This window comes from Lasioglossum baleicum, chromosome 8 (genome assembly GCF_051020765.1).
Source record: "Lasioglossum baleicum chromosome 8, iyLasBale1, whole genome shotgun sequence".
Lineage (NCBI taxonomy): Eukaryota > Metazoa > Arthropoda > Insecta > Hymenoptera > Halictidae > Lasioglossum > Lasioglossum baleicum.
In genome coordinates, this window is record NC_134936.1 from 7,101,566 (window position 1) to 7,125,156 (window position 23,591).

General features: G+C 39.7%; 2 protein-coding genes across 11 annotated transcripts in view; one reads left to right on the forward strand and one right to left on the reverse strand.

Moving 5' to 3' along the window:
* Window positions 1-4,646: 4,646 nt before the first annotated feature.
* Window positions 4,647-23,591, reverse strand: part of Rhea (Talin_middle and talin-RS domain-containing protein rhea) — a 139,932-nt gene continuing 120,987 nt past the window's right edge. For 6 of the 9 annotated variants that reach the window (XM_076429428.1, XM_076429433.1, XM_076429427.1 and 3 more), the window contains 6 exons: window positions 22,722-22,757; window positions 19,818-20,833; window positions 17,451-19,353; window positions 16,485-17,231; window positions 6,298-6,936; window positions 4,647-5,571 (listed from right to left, as the gene is read on the reverse strand). In XM_076429428.1, coding sequence (XP_076285543.1) covers window positions 4,849-5,571; window positions 6,298-6,936; window positions 16,485-17,231; window positions 17,451-19,353; window positions 19,818-20,833; window positions 22,722-22,757 — 5,064 coding nt within the window. In that variant the 3' untranslated portion in view covers window positions 4,647-4,848. Of the gene's footprint in view, window positions 5,572-6,297; window positions 6,937-13,152; window positions 14,325-16,484; window positions 17,232-17,450; window positions 19,354-19,817; window positions 20,834-22,721; window positions 22,758-23,591 lie in introns of those variants that run through there. The other 3 variants (XM_076429432.1, XM_076429434.1, XM_076429435.1) reach the window with 2 other exon arrangements.
* LOC143211606 (uncharacterized) lies at window positions 9,910-11,014 on the forward strand. Of its 2 annotated transcripts, none has more exons than XM_076429437.1 (2): window positions 9,910-10,304; window positions 10,395-11,014. In XM_076429437.1, the coding sequence occupies exons 1-2, from the start codon at window positions 10,238-10,240 to the stop codon at window positions 11,012-11,014; spliced, it is 687 nt and encodes a 228-aa protein (XP_076285552.1). In that variant the 5' UTR covers window positions 9,910-10,237. The 2 variants fall into 2 exon arrangements, with proteins under 2 accessions (XP_076285552.1, XP_076285553.1); XM_076429438.1 differs by having other exon boundaries at window positions 9,911-10,630; window positions 10,734-10,895.

The window sequence follows — 23,591 nt, forward strand, 5'->3', positions numbered from 1 at the left end:
TAGTGGTCATCATTCGCTGTACCTACAACTAATAATAAGAATAAAGCATATAATAATATAAATAAAAATACAACTTGTAACATTCCATAATAATAATAATAATAATAATAATAATAATAATAATAATAGATGTTTATAAGATAGCCTAGCGGCTTAATCGATTGTACCATAAGTAACGATTAAACATGTATGTATTCCAATTGTTATAGAAAAAACAATATTCTGTTAAAACTGTAAAACACCCCTCGTTGCTTATTTTCATTAATATATTAACGGTATGCATATGTATATAGTATGTATACATATAATATATATCTATTGTATATTTGCCTCGGTATAATTCATTATCTTCGTCGTTTGTATATAATATATATGTATATGTATATATAATCTTATATATCATGGCACACACCTATCTAGGTACAGTAAAGGTCGGATCAGTCCGCCGAAGTCGAGATTTGTATCATCTTATATGGTCCAATTGGACATATCGGGAGAAATAATGTAAAATGGTTCCGTCAACATTAATCCCAATTGAAATGGTTGCACCAGTCCATATCCCATTGTATACTGTACATCAAATAAAAATACACATGGCGATCGTTTTCAAAATGTTTGATACTAAATGCAATAATGCCTGTACCTTGTCTGAGACAAGGCAGTCAAGTAGTAATGGGATCTAAATCACTTCGAATCGCTTCGATTGAATTTTTACGACAAACAATTCGAATCACTTCCAACATAATTCGAAGTTTAGAACTCTTGGACGTTTTGACAGTCTTCATAGTCTTGAAAATCTTGAAAGCCTTAAAACTTTGGAAGGTTTGTAAGAATTGAAACTCTAGAAATGTTACATCTATCACGAAACAATTATTACGTCATGTCGGCATTGGGATGAATAACAGTATGAACGTACCAATATGATAATTAGTGATGGGATCTGAAACAATTCGAATCGCTTTGATCCAATGTTTACGACAAACATTTCGAATCGCTTCAATCCAATGTTTAAGGCAAACACTTTGAATCACTTCCAACATAATTCGAAGTTTAGAACTCTTTAAGATTTTGAAAGTCTTGAAATCCAAATCTAATCCAGACCTAATCCATGCATTTACACGTAAAGTTTTTTGGCAATTATCTCGTAAACTAAAGCCGACCGTCGACTTCAATGGGAAATGTTGTTCAGAATGGTGACGTTAAGTGATTGATGTGTTTGGAAACTTGCAAGACAGAGTATTGAATGCCCATCACTACAGTCAAGTACCAGCGTATGACCTTCGCTGCCTACCTAAGAAGGAGAATATCGTCTCGTCTCGTTGGACAAGGTATAGGTGCATGAACATTCACAGTGTGAGGCCAAAAGAAAGTTTAAAGATGGCAATTAAAGTTTATGTAACTCGACACTGATACGTTCTAATAGTCAGATCATTTTGTGATAAATAAACTGCAGATTTGATGCATTTATGATCAAAATGAGTGGAGCAGATATAATGAAGATATATCAGGCATAATAAAATAAAATATGAAAACGACAAAGATATTAACCCTTTGCACTCGAGTGGTGACCCGGAGAGAAAGAGAGGCACCACTAATAATTCTTATACGATTATTCAAAATATTTGTTGCATTATTAAATGTGCATACAATAAATTTTACTAACCGCATTCAATATTTTAATGAACTACTGAAAGTATTGTACGAGATATTATATCGATAAAATTAAGAAAATCATGTAAAATGGTAATAAGTATCTCAAGCTGGAAGAAAAATTCGGTTTTCGAATTAGAATAGCTCCGAGCGCAAGGGATTAGCCCTTGGAAAATGGATACGATTGTTCAGATAATAATGCTTAGATCCATTCAGGCAGTTGTTTGTAGATTACAGAAGCATAATTTAATTCGATTAAAATTAAACAGCCTTTAATTTAAATTAATGACTAGATTCCGGGTTTTATGGATTTATATGAGAAACATTAATCAAACACAGAACAGTGAAGATATTCAAGGACTTTAAAGATACTGTTCCATTATTTACCACCGATTAAAATTCTTGAAAAAAGAAGTCTTTTTATATCTTGCAATCAATATAGACAATTTCTATTTTGCATAAAATCCACAGTCTATTATCGACTAGGAGTCTAAAATGGTCACTGCCGTTCCAAGGTTAAATTGTAATAGTAAAAAATTCAATATCAATTCCATATTCTGGAAACGTCCAAGTTGGCTATCTATGTAATAAAAGTGTACTTGAACTTTTTTTTTGAACACCACCATATGCACCGTTTGAAAGAGTTCGACAATAAATCTGCGATTTTTTTCAGGACGATCTCCTCCGCGCAAAGGGATTTTTCAGGGTTTACTTTCGACATTAATAAAGCATTCGATTTTTGGTAATATTCGAAAAACCTCCTACGTTCGCTACGAGCATATAAAAAAGCGGCAGCTCAATATACTTAGGCACTTTTCATCCTTCCATCCCTTTACTTTCGTAGTCGCGTTTTCCTCGAATTCGTCGATCCGTCGCACAGTGGTCGATTTTCTCGAGAACGTGGCCAGAAATCAAGAAAACGACTTTCCAAATCAAGTGTTTTGTGTAGGTGAGTTGAAGACGAAAGATATTAGCTCCCATTTAAGTGCAGAGGAATTGATGCTGCAAAAATACTAACAGGTGTTACGTTGGAGAGCCCAAGCATCAGAGAGAGTAAAGCATCAAAATACAAAGTAGCGATGGAGATATAACAAGAATTACATACTTTATCTGTTGAAGAAGCTCTTTCTGTTATAGTGGAATTATAATTATTAACAAGCCAATTCGCAGGATTACGAGAGCTGTTAGTTGTTTCAGAATACAGCGAATCGATGCAGATGAAACAAGAATAAGTACGTAGTACTGCAAGCTATTTCGTCGAAAAATTCGAAGAATATGCTGTTGAAACGGCAAAATTACAAATCAAAGAAATATTTCATATGTTCAACCATGATTTAACTTTTCTGTGATTTCGAATTTAAATTCGTAATCAGCGACGTCGAAAGCCCCGAGATACCTAGTCTCGTAAAAATCAAAGAAAGATTTCATTTCTGGGTTTCTCGTTTTCAAGAAAATCGACCACTGTGCGTCGCGTGGATTATCTAACACCTATTTACAGTTCTTTATCTATCCTCGAAATACTAACAATAATTGCACTAATTGATCACTCGGAACAGGTCTGTCCAACCGTGTCCTATCGCAACTTTCTGAAAATACATTTTTGCCATACATTCCTCCCACCTACAATAAAGCTCCGTGTGTCATCGTCATTTTTCCGTACAGAAATTTATATTTAAAATTAGGTAAATGTTGACTAAAGGGGACCTAGTTCCAACAACACTCCGAACAACTTTTCTCTATACACGTACCCGTTGCTCGGCCTTAGTTTCGGAAAAAATTGTTAAAAAGCTTTCGTTAAATTTCGATTACAAGTACAGTTTATCCACCTACAAGCTGTCACTGAACGGTAATTAACATTAACCGTACCGCGACTGGTCAAATGACCGGTGTCATATTTCTTACTTCATAATTCCATTAGAAATTATTAAATGAATTTCTTCATTCAAGCACGTATTGTTGTGAAAATTGCAAGGACACTTAAATAAATTCAGTGTTGTCATTTTTATAAAACCATGTACAGCAGTCGCATTTTGTGCTCGGTACGGTTAATGTTAAAATTGACAACATATGCGAAGATGAAGGTCATCGGAGCTGGATGCCCTTTTGTCAACATTTACCTGTAATTCAATTTTCCATTACCTAAAACAGAGAAGACAAGCTTGCAACGTACCACGGGTCGCTCCATGTGCAGTTTATTCACTGTGACGTAAGGGGAGAGGTCCTTTCCACAACACACTTTTCGAACCGACGCGCGAGGTGACGAGCCAAACACTGCGGCTCGGTCAGTGTCGCCAGGTCAACACGTGTGTGTCCCCACTCTACCTTCCCCTTCTATGACGCTTTGTCCCACTCTACCTTCCTCTTCTATGACGCAATGCCCCACTCTACCTTCCCCTTGTACAATAAAGTCGCGACTTGTTTCTCAATGCCGGTTCCGAGCAGGGAGAGAAATCGTGTAGAGACACTACTTTCATGACTGCGTCGACCGCGCCGAAAGTACAAATACGCCATCCCTAGTCACGCGCCGCGTTTCGTAGCTGTCATGCATGTGTCCGGTACTGGCAGAGAGAGGGTAACTTTTTCCCCTCAATTCATGCTACCTCCCCTCACCTGGCGACACGTGGTTCGAAGAGTACAATGTTGAGGCCCTCGTGCGCAGAGATGAAATATTGCGCGCTTTCTACGCGTATGCGCGAAAATTTTAGTGTCGGTAACGTACAAGGTTGGGCTAAAATCGGGTACCTTGGTCACCCCGCTTATTTCCGCAAAATTTGTTATGATTTGATTTTGAATGTAAAATTCAAAATATGTATGTACATATATTATATGTATAAACTTCTGCACTCTTCCGGTACTTTTCTGCCAGTAATAATTCCCCACTACTTTCCCCACAAACTTAGGACGTAGATACTTTCCTGGCTTTGATCGCGCATACGTGCGGAAAGCGCACAATATCTCATCATTGCACGTGCGGCCCGTGGGCCGTTGGTTTGGCAACTCTGACCTAAAATATCGACCAATAGTTACATTGTATTTTGTTGTTAACCTGTGGATCTTTATCGAGAAACGTGTATATTAAGAAAAATGAATATTTATACGTCGTTCTCGCCACAGGGAGTCATTCAGTCGATGAAAGAAAGTGTTCTCTCTCTCTCATTCTAATATTCATAAAATGAAGTATAAAAATGGAAATTCGCGTTAAGACCTATAGTGTATTCGTTCCTTTTTTTCTTGCGTAAAGCTTTCCTTTTTCTCTTGCGTGAAGTAAAACGTGTAGCTCTCGTAACCGCTCTGCTCGCCTTCGTTGTCGGTGTCGGCCATGTCCGGTCTGTTCTTGTACTTGGCTTGGCGAATCGCTGTCAGCCTGCCTCTGGCTTCTTCGAGCTCTCGCTCGATACGCAACACTTCTGACCTGGCGTCGATCTCCTGAGCGATGCCACCGACCATTCTGCGATTCAGGACCAAGGATCGGTCCTCCTCCTGTTGGATAGCTAGCTGAGCAGCCCTCACCAAGTTGTCTGTAGCTCGTTTCACCGCGTTTCCAGCTGCTTGCAAACGTTTCGTGCTATCGCTGTCGGGATCAGCTTTGACCTTACAAGCTACCAACAGCTGCGCAGTACTGCTGGCAACCTGCTTCGCGCTGGAGATCAACTTTTCCTCGGAACTGACACCTTGGACCAACGCGTTCGCCGATTCCACCAGACTGTGCGTTGCGGCTGCGACCATTCTCGCGGCTGATATCAAACCTTCGGACCATTGACCATCGTCGGAACTTGTCAGAGGTGTCCTAGCGACCTTTCCTGTTGCTATCAGCTCTTTCTGCGCCGCGCTCGCTGCTTTGATCAGGGCCGATGTTGCCGCAGCGATAGATTTTGCCGCTTCAAGGATCATCTCGTCGAAATTCATGTCTTCGTTGGCCTCCTGTAACGTAGTGAAACGAAAGTTAATAACTTCAAGTTGATTACTTGATCATTTAAGAAATTAAAAACCTTAAAGTGAAGGATTTAGGATGGTTAATCGTTCTGTGAGCAACTGGGTATCTGGATATTGATTGAATATCTTGGTTATTTCAAACAATACGAGAAAATGTTACTTACAGAAGTTGTAGGGTTTAAGAAACTACATGATGTAGTATAAATGGTATTCTTGCAATTGGAGGCGTATAGAAGATATAGAGATCACCTCTGTTTTTTTTTAAATGGAATGTCCAATCTTTTATGCTCGATTTCGATAGATTGGCGTATCCCGAGTACAAAAATGCTAACTACTGCATGCTTTTGGTAAAAAATGCTACGAATTGAATCGACTATAAAGGCGTCAAAAAGAAATTGTTCTTACTTTTCCTCAGTTTAAGCTCACAGTTCTATTTACGTGAAAGAGGAACCTTGACGTTTTGCTTACAACCAATTTAAACCGTGTTAGACCCTGTTGATCCTTACCTTCGGCGAACATTCGTTGATCATTCTAACCACCATAATAATATGTTTGATTCCTGGTCGATTATTAGAAAACAACCAAGAATATCAAACATATCTTACGGGAATCAGATCACATATTCCAGTCCTTTCCCTTCGCTTATAATTATTATTGCTGACAGTGTCAGAGAGCTAAAAAGGTTGCAGTGGGAATCGTTCAACGATAACTGACCTGGATGCTTCTTCGAGGTCTCAAGCTAGCCAGCTTCTTCGCAGCGGCATCGATGCTGGCAGCAGCGCCCAGCAGCTCGTTCTCCGCGATAACAGTCGGGTCGTCAGGGTCTACCCAATCAGTACCCTTCAGCAACTCGGCCACAGCCACTAGTTCGGTGACACTCTGAGCGATCTTCCTCGATATCGGTACCAGGGTGTGTTTAGACTCTCCGGACCTGGAGGCTATTTGCAGAATCGCTTGTAACAGCTCCCTGTAGTTCATCGCTACATCGTGGCCAGCCTGGAGAGTCCTGTCTCTGAGCTCAGCAGTTTCCGCGCAATTGTACGCTGCACCCTTGCAGATGGTCAACATGTCGCTGATTGCTTTGCGCACCATGTTCGCCGCCGCGATTATGTCGTCTTGCTTGCAACTGTTCCCTGCGGCAACAGCTTTTCCCGTTGACATCGTGATGCTCTTGGTGCAGCGGACCAGGTCCTCCGGAGTCACGTTCATCCTCTGGGTCTCCGGCGTGGTCAAAGCACGGATCTCTTGAGCGATAGCCTCTATCGTTGACTCCAAAGCTCTGGTACCACGAGTGTGCTCGTCTTCAACGGCTTTCACGGTCTTCAGCAGAGACGTCACGTTCGTCACCATCACCTGAACAAGAAACGGAGATGCGTGATTAAGAGTGTCTCTTTGTTCGAGAGTTGTCGCTAGAGTTGTCTGTTGATAGTCTGGGTACTGTTTCTGGTGTACCAAAGGGTTCGAAAGTGTCATAAAAATGTTATTATACTTTTATGAATTGTGTCGCGTGGATAGAGGTTCGTGTGTGTTTTGATTAGAGATGTGATCAATAGACAACGGATTTTATGTATTTATGAGCAAATACATATGAGTAGCCGTAATTTAACCCTTAAATGCATTGTGTTGCCGTTTGGCAACAATGCATTTTCTGGCTCTACATTCACTGCAGAAACGTTTGGATGTCTTTTAAGCATTGTAGCCACAAGGCAACAAACCGCTCACATGTATTTGTATACGGTGCGCGCCATTCATGCGTCGTAGATTTTCTAACCTCAAATATTATAATTTTGTAATAAAAAATATTTTCACAAAGATGTGATTTTTTCCCTTATTTTTCCCTTAATATTAACTCTTTTTTTAGTAATGTTTGATAAATAAAAACTGTGGAATAGACGTTAGTATGGTAATAAATTTTGCCTAATTTCCGAGGAACTGAAGTGAAGTAGAAAGTTATTTTCTTTTTTAATGTGTTGAGTTGGCTGACAATAATACAACAGCATCTTCAAATCCTTCTAGTGTCTAAAGTACACCTACTTATTTTTGTCATAAATCCATTAAATCTGCTGTCTACTGATTAGTGAGCTGAGTCGATAATGCTGGGAAGAATATTTGTTTGGTTTCGGTTTTAATTGAACGTGGTTCATGAGTTTGTGACGTTTGGAAGAAGCATGGCTACTTTGAAGTACTCTTAGAACTTAGAAACATAACAAAAGAAACGACATTTCTTCCAACCGACAGAAAGCAGTGGAGCCTTACACAATTTAAAGAATACATAGTCGTTATAGGGTTAATATATGTTACATAGAATTATGTCAGACGTAAGATTCAAGAGACGTCGAATTCTGCTGTAAAAGAATTTTCGAACTGTAGAAAGTTACTCGAAAGTTATTAAAATTAAACAGAACCAGTCAAGGAGAGTTAAGAAGCAAGTATCAAGACAGTTACAGAATAAACAATTAGTTACTAGTTTATAGAAAGATAGTTACAGTCCACATTCTTTCATAGAAAGTTTTTAAAATGTCGATTAGAATACATTTTATTTATGTTCATATAAGTTATTTAGAATGCTCACAAGTACCAAAAGTGTATTTTTACATTGTGCAACCAAAATAGAAGTTTTTTAGTGATTATATTTCCTTTGCAATCGAAAAGACAAATTTTGGGTGAACTTTACTTTACCGGACTCAAAGTTTGTGCCTTTCTCCTATAAATTACAATGTACATATTTAGTATGTAATCCAGTAGATTTGTAACTGGGACGGCTGCACATCGAAGTGTCGATCCTGTAGGATCAATGGTTCAGGAGTTATGCTTGCTTAAAGTTGAGCAACCTGCAGTGTTTTTGACAAGTAAGAGCCGCTTATCGAGCAGAACCGCTGGTCCTTCCTGCTGCCCCCCCCCCTGATCTAATCACCAACCAACTCGGTAAGCGGCGCGCGACCGTTACTACCAATATGGCGGTGCCCTTACCTGTCAAAACCACTGCAGCTTGCTCAACTTTAAGCTAGCATAACTCCTGAACCATTGATCCTACAGCATCGAAACTTCGATCTGCAGCCGTCCCGGGTACAAATCTACTGAATTACATTCCAAATACATCAGAATTTATAGGAGAAAGGCACAAATTTTAAGTCAGGCAAAGTAAAGAGCAGCCCAAATGTTGCATTCAATTTTGTAAAACAAAAGGTACAGCATTATAATTAATTTAATCATATTTTTATCCACGAATATACTGAAAAGGAGATCGATAAAACTTTGCGAAGCTTTCATTCTTCGTGGAGTTCTCAAAATTGAGAAAGCTTAAAGAATATTATTAATTGCTTAATCTTATAAAAAAATGATTACTACAAATGTTCTACGTGATATTGTAGGTAAATGATTAACTCGCTTTCCATTAGTTGACGAAGCAGCAGGCACGGTGCTGTTAATGGTTAATTCATACTTTCTAGTGAAATGTACGTACCTAATGTTGCTTTGTATTAAAAATCCCTGTCACGGATGATTAATCAAATCGTACAGATGACTAATGTAAAAGTTCAATGATTTATTTCGATACAAAAGAAGGGGAGAGAAATCAACAGGATGATGTGTACGGTACAAAGTAAAGTAATACTGTGACTAAAGCACGATACAATTGTTTGCGTAGTAAAAAAGAAAAAAAAAGAAGAAAGAGTACAATACGAACATGTGAATGAATAGAAATGTAGCAGAAGCGTATCACGTGACTATTGTTCGACTACTGTCATCCTTGATCTTCGACCACAAAGACTATTATAAACTATAAATGCGTCGACAATCGATTAGATCGATAGGATCAAATTCTGGGAGAACTGTGAAACGCAAATTTCGCGAGCAAATCCGACGTCAAGTTCTGCGAAAATGCAACTGGGATCGGTTCAGGCGCTGATAAAAAGATCCTGAATCAAGTAACACAGCTGAATATAATAAAATTCTACGTATGAACAGAATTCTAGAATGCGACCAGGTCTTATTGTTCCCAGGAACAAGCAAGACAAAGATTCGCAGTCAAATAACAAGCGAATAATAAAATATGGTTCTATGTATGAACCAGATTCTAAAATTCGAGCTTGTTCCCAGGTGCATGTAACCCCCTAAGTTGAACCAGAGTTGGGCAGTATAATGAATTCTTTTGTAATCGATTATTTAACCACTTCGTTCTCACTGACGTCGATATAAGTTCGTATAAGGTCACAGACGTGTTATGACGCGACGCCGATACTTTTTGTACGGATCAGAGATGTGTTATCACGCGACGCAATGTCGCTTGCTCCGGTGCCACGGACGTGTTATCCCGCGACGCAATACCGTCCACGCGGTGCTACATACGACATATCTCGCGTGCTTCGTTATTACATGGGCTTTTTCGAAAAAATGTTACCCTGAAAGCAATGTTTCCGGCTGGAAATGGACAGGAAAAGAATAAAATTGCTTTCAGAGTAACATTTTTTCGAAAAAACCCATATAATAATGAAGCACGCCAGATATGTCGTCTGTAGCACCGCACGAACCGTATTGGCGTCGCGGGATAACACGTCTGTGGCACCGGCGCACTGTGGGCCAGAAACCGATCTTTTTGGACAAAAATCTGCCGACAACTCAGTTTTTCATCGATTAAATTGGAATTTTTTTAAAAATGTTCGTGAAGGACTATACACAATTAAGAATCCTTATCTACAAAGTCCACGTTAACAGTCTGCCATGTAATGAAGAATATTATAAATACGGGCTCTCGACCTTACACTGTTGGATCCGTTTTATGGAATACCGTCCACATGTTTCATACAACTTAGATTTCGAAAAAGGATCTGCGAGAACAATAGAGGAAAAAAAATTACAGGCGGCAAGGAAGAAAAAAGTGCAAAATTCTTTGAAAGACTTATCAATCACAGTTGATGTTGTCAAACAGGGAGCTGGTACATCAAATACTGGGAACGTGGCCCGAACTTTCTTTAGAAAAGCCGAATCAGTTGTTGCAGTGACTGGATTAAACGCGGCTATTATTACAAGATTGCATAACATTCATCAGGTAATTACACGTGACAAGAAAGCTGATTCTGTGAAATTCAAAGAATATTGTTCGGAGACAGCTAAATTGTGCATTAAAATTTATCCATGGTATAAATTACCAGCATCAGTTCATAAGGTACTGCAACATGGAAGTGAAGTACTTGCTACATTTGAACTGCCAATTGGTTTGTATTCAGAAGAGCTACAAGAGGCAAATAATAAAGTCTTCAGGAAATCACGAGCTAAAAACTCCCGAATGTGTTCCCGCAAAAAGACAAATATAGATATTATACGGCATATGTTATTATCATCCGATCCACTTATAAGTTCTCTAAGAATAAAGGATGGCAAGCACATGGAAGTTCTTTCTCAAGAAGTGAAAACGCTGCTGTTGGATCAATAAATTAATGGTGAGTCTCATAAGTGCCGAATGTGATTCTATTCAATTGGTAATTCTCAGGGCGAGATTTACAGTTTAAAATTCTGCGGTCTAGGGTTTAGGGTTAAGAAGTGTCGGCAACTCAGCTGGGACATGCAAATTTATGGTACGGGCTGATGAAGTATGGGAGTTATTGGGTTTTGTAGATAAGGATTCTTGATTTCTTATGACAGTTAACGATTTTCGCGCAGCAGGTCATCAAAGTATAGTCCCTCACGAACATTTTTTAAAAAATTCCAATTGAATCGATGAAAAACTGAGTTGTCGGCAGATTTTTGTCCAAAAACGACAACACACAGCACAACAACACGGCGCAGTGGTCTGGATTGGAAAATCGTGCGCCTTTCTGCCCAAAAACGAACTTTCTCGTATCGATATCTAACATATGAACATTGCTTCCCAAATGTCCACAGACCTCGGTAATGAAGAAAATAATACAATGTAATAAATATAATAGTTGTAATAAACAATGAGAAAATAGGACATTTTAAGAGGAGTATTTTTCACGAGAAAAATTGCTTCTCTTTGATGCGGTGCCCTGACGTTCCTATTTAATATTTTCTCTCGTTTCTTTTTTTTTAAATTGAAGAGCAGACTTTTGTGATAAAAATCATATCTTTCTATTATCTATTAATGTAAATACTCTATTTAAATAATAATGCTGAATGCCGTAAGAAAAATTTGTGAAGTCCTTTCTATTTAAGATGGTATATCTTTAAAGTTTAACCGAGTTTAGCTTTCTGGCAAATTGGAATATTTTTAGTACACCTTCCTCTAAATAATCAGGGAAAAATTAATTCCGCCCCCCTCCACCTGCTCAAATTATTATTGTTTAAAGCTATTAAAGTTGGACGCGGTATCGCATTAATTGATGAAACTCAAGGGTCGTTGAATATGAATCTGATGTCAAAGTTAAAAAAAAACAAAATGGCGGTCGGGTATGTGAAAAAATTATTTATTTCCGCAAATATTTGGTAATAGAATGTTTGCGAGGTATATTATTGGTACAAATTAGTATCAGATGACTTCAGATCGCGAAAAATGTAAGATTTTAGTGTTAAATATTGCATCCCAGGTAATTCTCAATGGTATTACATGCCAGCGTCAATTCACAAATTACTAATACATGGGGCGGAAATCATACAAAGTACGTTGTTACCAATAGGTCAACTTTCAGAGGAGGCCCAGGGAACGCGTCACAAGGATTTTAAACGCATAAGATGTAGGAACATACGGAAAAATGCACGATTATGCACAAATGAAGATATCGATTACTTTTGACATCTGATCCATACATATATCCAGTGTTAGAATAAAATCATACCGTAAAAAAGTTTGGCAATTAGAAACAGAAGCTTTAGAATTAATAAATAATTAGCATAAATAGTGTAATAATAGTAATAGTAGTTAACCTATCCATAGCCTGACATTTCCACATTATCCAGTTCAAGTTTCATGCCAATACCTTTTACGATTTAAAAGCTACACGAACATGGTTCACGATTTTCCAATTAAAAAATTATACTCATTATAAATTATTATAAAAAATATCTTTGACACGCTTATGATGATGCGTCTTTACCTCTTCGGTCATTTTTGTATGTGTTGATTGCAACAACATTTCTCGAATTTATATAACATTTTACGTATTCCATAAAACGTTACATGTGCGAAACATAAATATAAAAAATACATATTTAGTAAGTAAAAAATAGTTTGTACGATTATATTTAGAAACATTTTTTTTTAATAAAAAATATCAATGAATCTTAATAAAAAATTATTGTTTCACAAATGCAAAATATATTTAATTACCTATAGTTAAAAATGACCATTTTTAAAATATTTTTAGTGAAAATTTCATTGCAATATCTCTACTGGTTCAAAAGTTATAACAAAATGGCACACGATTTTCCAATCCAGACCACTGTGCGGCGCACTGGTAGCTCGCTTTTTGTGGCCAAAACTATTGTAGCGTTATTTCAAGGTTTAATGTTATATTATTATAGGTCGTTGGATTCGTCTTGATATCAGTTAGAATATTGTGAAGTAAAAAATACATGTTAATGATTAAAACATTGCGGTGACCTTCATTTTTTATAAAAAAAAGAGATTTTTCTTTAACTTTTTGTATTGATGTTTGTAGAAAAGTGAATACTGATTAACTTTCGTTGGAAACATTTTTTTGTCAGATCATCGGAAATATTTGAAAAATCTTGTTAACAATTCTCACAATAAAAGACTGCGGGAGATTGCAGTTAAAATTTACATGATCTTAGTAAATGTTCAAGCTTTCATATAAAACAAGTCCGATGCTTAGCGGTCTTAAGCGTTCTTGTATAATTCTTTTCAAAGTTTGAAATGCTATTAATTTACGCTATTCGTGTATGGACTAAACAATGCTTAAAAATAGATTAAATAATTGAAATGCGCTTACTAACATATGTATATAAAACCATCATTAAAATCTATTTTCTGATATTCGATGATTGAAATCTAAAACGTTTTATTTTACTTTGAATTTTCTGACTTTGTCTTTAGTATTATCTAAAATGAATAATATTTTGGATTTGGGAGCTTTGAAGGGTTGTTACTTTATAGGAAAAAAAATGTTTTCAATGTATTAAAGTTGAAAAATTGAATTTTGGCCACGAAAACAGGCAGTGGCGCACCCAGGATGTAATCTTGGGGGGGGGGCCGAGTTGAACCCAGCCCTAGGTTTTGCGTGATGACCTTTTTTTTAAGCCAAAATATCTATCAACGGTACCCAGGGCTATTTCGCGATTTTAATTTTGGAAGCTGAACATTTTTTTCTTGGTGGGGGACTTGGCCCCCTGGCTTCCCCCCTGGGTGGGCCACTGAAAACAGGGTCTCCAGACCACTGCACTGTGCGGCGGCGCGTCATAACACGTCTGTGACCTTATATGTAGTATACGAACGGTATCCACGTTGACGACATAACACGCCCGGGGGAACGAAGTGGTTAACCTAACCCCAAAGAGTTAATCGGATTACATTTTGCCCAACTCTGAGTTGAAACCCCCAAAATTGAACCGGTCGTAATGATCGACAAAGATCGCGAATAAACGGAGGATCAAGGCTTCCGCTACATGAGCAACAGCAAATCGGAAGTTCGCTGAGACGGTTGTTCGCTCTCGGAGGCTGATAGCAGACGAATCAGCTCCTCCTCTTGATCGGACACGAACCACTCGGACTCCGAGCCGCCGACGTCACTCAGAGGCACCAGCTGCTGGTGTAACTGCTGTTCTAACACCTATCCGAATCGGCCAGACCAATATCGTCAATGAAACACACATTTAAAGTCCACCGTACGTGACAAAATCTTTTCACTATGTATTCGATTGTAAATCTCATCATCATCATCATCATCAACAAGCATAACAAAGCCGTAGTAGAGTGCTATTTTTTTCACCGATTGAAGCAAATGATCGGTTCTGCCTTGCACAGCCTCTACAATACGTTCCATCACAGGAAACACAGACCGAGTATGTCACACACATGAAAGAAAAGATGGAAAACCGAACGGAGGAGAAGTGCAAGGTGGACTTTAATAGCGTGAACATGTTCATTTTCACAAAATGGTCGTGGCGAGCGACGATCATCGCCATTTTCATTGGCAATCTTTCGTACGTGCAACGTGCCTCGTGAGTGAGATCGTCGAACTTGAGTTTGCATTTTTTCGCTTTTTATTCTTTCGTTTTCCTTTTTTTTTTTTTAGCGGAACGTCAATGAAGAAATCGGTTAGAGGCAGTAAACAAATCGGTCGATTAAAGTCCACCCAAAAAGAAAAATAAATAACGGGGAGTTGAGCCGTGGTTAAGTGCGAAGTTCGGATTTAGTGCGTTAACGAGATATCACAGTGAGACACTGTTAGATTTGCGACAATTGGGAGTTTACGCTTCACGCGTGGTTCGTTCCCTGTTAATGTAGTCATTGGTTATTGTTAATGTTTAGTTAAGCGTTTTTCCCAGCCGGCCCTCCGAATCCACGATTATCGAAGATGGCTCTTGATAACGCTGTCCAACAAATTTCAACTTTGTTGGTTGTTTGACAGTGTAATTAGACTTTGCCCTTTTATGAGAAAAATGAGAAGGTGTCGTTTAAAACTGTATAAAATCAATGGAAAATCAAAGCACAAATTACGACATTAAATACGAGCATTATACAATAATAGATGTCCTCTTTTAATCTCCTGTACAGGTGTATTATTTAATAAGATTGGAAATCATCTCACAATTTAAAATAATCGAATATTGCAAAGATTGTTCCATTCTATCAGTCCTATCTTCGACAAAAAATTATTTCTCCTAAAACCACGTTGACTTGTTTACCGTCAAAACTTTGCTTAATTATTAATTATTACTAGACTGTGGATTTTATGTGTTGATGACCAAAATAACTAGGTGCAACTTATAACAGAACAAATATGAAAACAATTCGAAAGTGTTGTAATACATAGAGACCATTTTGAGCTTTTTGTAGTTATTAACATTCCATGACACAATTCTTTCAAATTTGAACGAATAGGGTAAAGGTACCAGTTACTGGATGTTTAGAAGAGGCATTTTGTAATTTGTATCGTCAAATTTTGCTGGACGATTGTTTTCAAAAACAAAAGAAATATTAAGAAGTTTTGCTCCTATTTACCGGACACAGGAAACTTGTGATAAAATCATTATTATTATACTCCACAAATGTTATTTTTATTAATTTCTAAAAGGTTTGTTTTGTGTCCGATAAGTGGTAGCTTTACCCTGATACGAGGTTTGAATATAATCTGACAAACAAATTCTTTATGCAAGAAGAGATTGAAACATTATACTGAATTCCAACGATAAAATAACACCAGGAAAACAATTAATAAAAGTATAATTTCAAAGCAACACACAGTGATGTATCCCCTTCTGTGATACAGGGAATGTTCATTTTACATAAAGATCCGCAGCCCAACCCGTTAAGTCCTGTCACCTATCATTAGATTGCGGATCTTTATGCATTTATAGGAAAATTGAGTAAATGAAATTTAAAATTGTTGGAAAATTTTCAAAATTGAAGATCTCAATATATAATTTCTCTATTAAAATCATCAAGAGAAGAAATAACGTTCAATTTGGTTTCTATTTCTTGCGATCGACGCAGACAATATTTATTTTGGATACAGATCCACAGTCTACCTATGATTGCGTGCTAAATAGAACACGAGATCAATAAAATGTTTAGTCACAAACACATGTACCCTCAAGAAAAGCTCTACTTCCTGGTATATCGATGTTGCCATTCGGTTACAGGCCGCTTCCACTCAAGCGTCTCGGTGTCAGTTAATACTAAGCCAACAACAGGAGACTCCTCGTCCAACATCGAAGTGAACACGAACGAAGCAACAAAAATTCAACTATAGAAACGAGATAATTACCTTAGCGGAGTCCTTGAGGTGCGCCATGCTTGGATCGTTGATGGGTTTGCCGCTGGCAGCTTTGGTGGCATGTATGAGATCGCCAAGAGCAGAAGCAACATCTTTCACGGCGTTGATGAGCATCACCTGTGCTTCAGGATTTTGGCTACCCAAGCTAGCGGCGCCATATTTCACAACTTCAGCCAGTTGGACAATCGTCGACACAGCATTCTGCGCGGCAACAGCTAATTGTTCTTGCGAGGAGGCAGCGCCCGCGACGAGCGTCTTAGTGTCCTCTACCAGAGCTTTGGCTGTCTTCAAGATGTTCTCTCTGTGATCGGCGAAAGTGTCGCCCTCGTTCTCCGCGTGCAATGTGCCAGCAGTGGCGAACATAATCGTGGTGTCCAGATCTCCGATGATCCCCGATACTGTGCTGGCTGCGTTGATGCAAGCTTGCGTGCCTCGGGAACCTGCTTGAAGCGCCGCCAACACCTGCGACACCTTCTCCGTCACGTTCTTGCTGTATTCCGCTACTTCTCTCTGAGCGTAAGCATCGCCGGATGATATTTGACAGGTTCCCGCAGCTCGGACAATGTCTGCGCAAGCCCGACCAAGCTCCTGCACACCTGTTCGAAGTCTTGCCGATACATCAGCATTGGATGCTGCTGCTGACGCACCGGAGGTGTCGCGAGCAAGTTGCATATACTTGTGAGAGATGTCCACTGCGAGCGGACCGAGCCTGGCCACGTCGGTGCTGGACTTTGTCGACTGGAATTTGAAGAAATGAGATATTAGGATTCGATCAATTACCTGACTAGTTAGCTTGAGTCGACATGATTACATTGTAACATAATTAACCTCTTAAGTAGCTACGACGGATATATGTATTCGCATTAAATTAAGAAACGTGAAACGCTATGCCCAAGTCGAATATATTCACTTGCGTTTAATAATATTAATAACTATGATAGTAGATCAATTGTTTACCATCTCTTGCGCCAGTTGCGCAATCTCCTTAGCAGCCTCCACCATCCTGGTCTGATAGTCTACGTAAGAATCAACTGTGTCGATGGTGGAGATCCTATGGTCCTCTAACCTGACCATGGCCCGCGAGATTGTATCGATCAGCCCGGTGACAATGCCGTTCGAAGTAGAAATGGTCTCCAAAGTGTTCTGCAACTCGTGCAGCGCATCTTTCATAGACTCCACAGTTTCGTCGACCTCTGCGTGCAACTTGACGGCCTTCGGGTTACCCCCGATCTCCTTGACCACGCAGACAAGCTGCAGAGCAGATTCGGTGACGGTTTTCGTTTGATCGAGTAGCACCATTTGTTGTTTCGACTGCACCATGTTTGAGGCAGCGCCAATGGCTCCGGAGACCAACGGTTCGCAGTACAGAGCCACTTGGCTGACAGTGTGGCCCACGTTCTCAGCCTCGTACTTAGCAGCCATACGCAGAGGCTCCAGTTTCTCGCGCAACTCGTTTACACTGCTCTCCATTTGATCCATGAATCCTTGGACTGTGTTCTCCCGTCGCGGTGCCAGCGCCTGTGACACCGCGCTGAGCGAAGCAGCGTCCAACTCTCTGATCCTAGCGGACAATTTATCCATGGCAGCGTCGCATTCCTTCTGTCCTGACGCTTTGTCTCTGATAGACGCGACTAGGGACTTGATAGAGTCGCTAACGCTCTTGCTATGATTAGCCAGCAGTTGCCAAGTCGGGGGATCTTTAGGACTAACAGCCAAGCTCTTAGCCGCTCGCACCATGGCACAAGAGCCATCGATGATAGCCTTCCCCGCGCTAGTAATCGGCTCTTGAGCAGCTCTAGCAGTGATGGATATCTTAGCAGGCTGACTGGCGAATTCGGGTGATCCGGCGAAGGTACATAAATTATCAACCGCCTCTAGAAGCGGTTTCGTGGCCTCGCCGCACTTGTCCCTGTTAGCTTCGGAATAATTCTGGTCGAGTGCCTTGATCTCCTTCACTAGAGCGGACGTCGAGTTAGCAACGTCCTTAGCCGACTGAACAAAGTGTCGCTTGGCGACCAGATTGCTGGTCTTGTTGGAAGCTTCTCGGCAAGCGTTGCACAGCGCGCTCGTGTACTTCGCGATCATGGTAGCGGCCGAGAGGACCTGTTGTTCGGTGCTGGTCGGGTTTCCAAGACTCTGGCAACCAGTGTGGATGGCTTGCGCGGCTCTCAAGAACTGAGCTTGATCCACGAGACCTGGTTTCCCGGCGACTGAAGATGGATCGCTTACACCTGCCAGGTACGCAGCTTGAGCTGCTGCTTCGATGAGACCACAGACGGACGAGGAGACTCCTCGAACGGCCACAGAGAACTGTTCGTGTTCCGATTTCTTAGCGTGATTCGCTATACCTGTCATTCCATCACCGAGGCTCTTGCTCTTCTCCATGACCGTTTCGAGGCACTCGAAGTACGACGCGTCGGATATAGACTCGCTAGGGTTGTCCAACAGAGATCGCATCGATTGGATGTTTCGAATAGCATTGTCGCACTCGTTTTGCCCGGGCGCAGCAGATATACAGACGTCGACGAGGTAATTGATGGAATCGGTTACTGCTCTAGCAGCAGCAGACAGCTGATTCTTCGCATTCGGTGCGCTGGGATCAGCGGCCACAGTTTTAGCAGTCACCAGCAGCTTGCTCGATGTCATACTGACGTTCTTCAAAGAGACTACCATCTGACTGCGGGTGTCGATAGTCGTTTGACCGGCCATCTCCATTCCAACGCCTAACAGGTCTCCGAAAGCGTTGGTGAATTCTTTTGAGGAGCTTGCCAGTTGCACTGGAGAACGCACGGATGAGACCACGTTCGAGGAAGCATCGTTTAGGTTTGCGGCTGCGTTGTTCAAGTCGGATTGAAGTTGCCTGTAAGAGAAAAATTAAATTTTATGGATGAACTGCAGAAAATCTTGATATTGACAGACTTTATTCTGTATATTTTATTGTGTTGTGTATTAAACTCTAAATTTTCGTGAAAAATTATTGCCCAATGAAATGTGAGACGCGTCAAATGTATTAAATAAAAATGTCTCTAAATAACACATTGATTCGTTACTTACAATTACAACAGACTGTAATGGAAACGATCAACGGTATCGTTAAATGAAAACACGGAGTGGTTAAGTGATTAATTCCAAATATGCCAAATATCGATCGATTTTTCAAGTAACATGTTTCAACGGTAAGCGTCGTTCAAATTTACGAACAATTATCGCCGACCATTCAAATGTATGTCAGCAAACGATAATTGAAACACAAGAACCAATGAGGTAAGAAACTATCGCGCAGCAAGATAGCAGCGTCTTTATCACAGACACGAACAAACTTACCCATAATTTTTGTTGGTTTGCGGGTATTCGTTCATGCCGAGCACTTGCGTCATGTCCTCGATATTCTTGATCGCTTCGTCGACGTCTCTTTGACTAGTCAAGGTGTCTTTAGCAACGGCAGCCAAGTTAGTTTCGTTGACTTGAATATCTACCGTCTTCAGGGTGGTAGAAACAGTTCTCAAAGCCGGAGTGGCTGCCGCGGTGGTCGCTGCTCTGAGCTCTTTCGCAGCCTGGCGCAGTTGATCCTGCATCTTAGCGTCGTGGGGACTGCTAGCACACTGTCGAGCAGCCTCCACCATCTTCGCAGTAGCGTCGGCTAGCACTTTCGCTGCAGCCAGCAGTCGACACTGCTGCTCGGAATCTGTCTGCCTCTCTGCCTCGCCTTTTATGCTCTGGATCAACTGGGCGGTTGCTTGACCGACTACTCTTGCTTGCCTGACCATCTCGCCGGCGTCTCCAGTGCTGGCGAACAGCTTATCCGTTGCAATTAATATCGTCTCCACCGCTCCCTCTTGCACCGTCTCTTTGGCACGTTCGCCTCTCGTGGCTGTCTTTATGTGGTTCAGCAGGTCGTTCAACGTCCTGCTAACTTCAGCAGCTGCTGCGCTCAGTTCCTTCAGGAGGTTGTCGTCGTTACAGGTGTCGTTGCACACTTCGACCAAACCTTCCACTGCTCTCGTCACTTCTCTGACGGCGTTCATCAGCTGCGTCTGGCAAGCTGGAGATTGCAGGGTTGGTGCCACGACCTTGGCACACGCTACCAGTTGCGATGTAGCTAGAGCACATTGTGTCGCAGCGGATATCACGCGGTTCTGCGTTGCTGAATCTTCACAGGTGGCTGCTATGTTCTTCGCTTTGAGCACCAACGCGGCGGTCGAGTTAGCTACCGCCTTCGCCAGGGCGAGCAACATGTCCTGCAGCTCCCGGTTCGAGTCATTCTCTTCTCCAATGGTTGTTAATACTTGGTGCGAAGCCTCGCCCACGCGAGATGCAGCGTTAAGCAGGCTCTGTCGCGGCTGGAAAACAGATATGAATATTTAGTTTTAGGCAGGTTATTGTTAAGGAGTGGTTCTAGCGAGGCGGTACAACAATTGAACAAACTGTCAGACCTTGCGTTGAGGTTTAGTCCAGTCAATGAATGCTCGTAAGGGGGGTGTAGAGCGAAATGGTAGGAACACAATTTTTAACTTTGGGACTTTGTTTGGACTAGTTAGGAAGGAAACATACTAAAAGTCCCTACTCCTAGGAGTATTATATACTAGGAGTACTACCGGTGTACAGGGGGACACGTAGAAGGTCCCCTTTTTCGGTTTTCCGCTTATATCTCGGAAACTATGTGTCCTAGCGATAAGACCATGCTATACAAAATTAAAGCTGACAAAATGTGCCTTAAGTTATCCGCATAGTTTCCGAGATATCCGAGCTCAAAGTTCACTAATTGTGAAAAAGAAATTTTTGCCTTATTTGACTAGCTAACTCTTCAGCACAATTAGTGAACTTTGAGCGCGGATATCTCGGAAACTATGCGAGATAGCGAAAAACTGAATCGAATCAATCTTATAGCACATTTTGTCAGCTTCAATTTTGTATGGAATGGTCACATCGCTAGGACGCATAGTTTCCGAGATATCCGCGCTCAAAGTTGACTAATTGTGAAAAAGAAATTTTTGCCTCACGCTTTTTGCCTTACTTGACTAGCTTCAGCACAATTAGTGAACTTTGAGTGCGGATATCTCGAAAACTATGCAAGATAGCGAAAAACTGAATCAAATCAATCTTCTGGCACATTTTGTCAGCTTTAATTTTGTATGGAATGGTGTTATCGCTAGGACGCATAGTTTCCGAGATATAAGCGAAAAACCGAAAAAGGGGACCTTCTACGTGCCCCCCTGCACCCCGCTCACCTCCTAGGAATGGGGACTTTTAATATGTTTACCTCCTAGCTAGTCCAAACAAATACCCAAAGTTAAAAATTGTGTTCCTTCCATTTCCCTCTACAACTTTTCGTTGACTGGACTAGTTAGCGTAGGGAAAAAGGTTTTTTTCGATTTCCGGTTTCCTTCGAGTAACTTATTGTACCATGGAAAGTGAACTGTCTACAATAAAGACTCGAGATTTAAGATATTTGATGTGCTGGATTTTTCATGAACAGCGTATCAGAAGCAACAAAAGACCATATTTTACTTGTATAATTTACTTGATTAATATAAATGTATAGCGCATTCGATGTCGTAAATTTATATTATCCTGCACATCAAATTGAGACAATTACATTCTGAGAAAACTTCGTTCAAAGTTCGAAGTACATACTTGGTAAATTTTAAAATAATCAGAATTTTATCATTGAATTTAACAGTACACTCTTCAATACATTCACGATTTTGATAAGGGAATAAAAAGAATTCTGTTGTTCAAAACCGCCATACCAGAATTACCCCTTAAGTTTCAAATAAACATATTTATTGCTAAAAAAATAAAATATGAAATATAAGTAAGGTGTGCATACGTGATTTTCTGCTCTAGAATAAATTATTACCGTGTGAAAGTTTGGGTACATGTTTCTTTTAATTATCCTGTTAATTCACAAAATTATTTACGATTGTCTATCTTTTTCAGGCACATGACGTAGACGATGTGAATGTACCCAAACTTGTGATTCTTTTGTTTAAAGCACATAAGGAACTCAACAATCAACTAAACAAATCTCGCAACATTTAGTGTACAACGATTTCTCTCTAAACTAATTGCAAGAAGAAAATAGGCTGCATTGCTGTCGTTTGAAAATTAAAACGTATGAAAACATGTTCAAGAAGCTCTTTCTAGTTACTTTGAAATCAAGGTGAAATAGAATCGATGAATTAATATTCTGTGACTATCTATGAAATTGTTTGTGTCAGTGCTTACGTATTTATCGTAGATACAAGCCATTATGTAGAAAGGCTGTACAGAAAAGTATAGTTTAAACTTTTATTGGAAATCTTTCTTAATATTCTTTTTAAATAAATTCGTATGATAACTTTTTATCATAGATCGTGTTTCATATATTTCTTATCTCATATCTGATTTTGAATAACACACTCGTTGCTCCGATGAGAGCATACCAGATACAATTAAGTTTCATTTGACAAGTAGATTTTCGTGCGAGGTTTCTACATCGCTTTTCAACGTTGTATACAAATTTAAATAATCGAAAATACAATTTCAAGTATAAAGATTCAATTTTAAATGCGCAGTTGCAAGATATACAGATACGATCATAGACCTTAACACGTTGACTACCAAACTTGTGTCCAAAACAATTGCAAAAAGTCAGAGCAATTTATTTAATAATGCAAAAGTTGAAAAGTCAAGATTTACCACATCAATCACTTTTAAAATCTTATTGTATAATAAATTGACACAAAAGTTTATGTACAAGTTTGATAACTAGACAAATAATAGGAGAAATTTGGACCAGTAAAGAAATCACAAGAATTAAAGGATATTGGTGTGCAATTTTCAACTTCTAAAGATTATTAACCTCTTGCCCTGCAATATTAAACCGGGATGAAATTCTAATTTGGTTTTGTTAATATACAGAATAACTTTTGAACGAATGGACCAAAGGACTTCAATTTCTCTGTAAGGCTGGAAGGATTAGTTTAGTAAATGACGTCTAATAAATCTGTTGACAAAATACATTTGATGGGAATTGTGAAAAACAATAGTAAAAATTGATTTTTACAACTTTTCCAACTGGGCCAATAACGAAAATTTAAAACATGAGTTTTGTAC

Coding starts and splice junctions, on each gene's coding strand:
- LOC143211606 (XM_076429437.1), top strand. CDS start 10,238: ATGTTCGTGAAGGACTATACACAATTAAGAATCCTTATCTACAAAGTC. Junction 10,305..10,394: donor CCACGTTAACAGTCTGCCAT/GTAATGAAGAAT, acceptor CATACAACTTAG/ATTTCGAAAAAGGATCTGCG.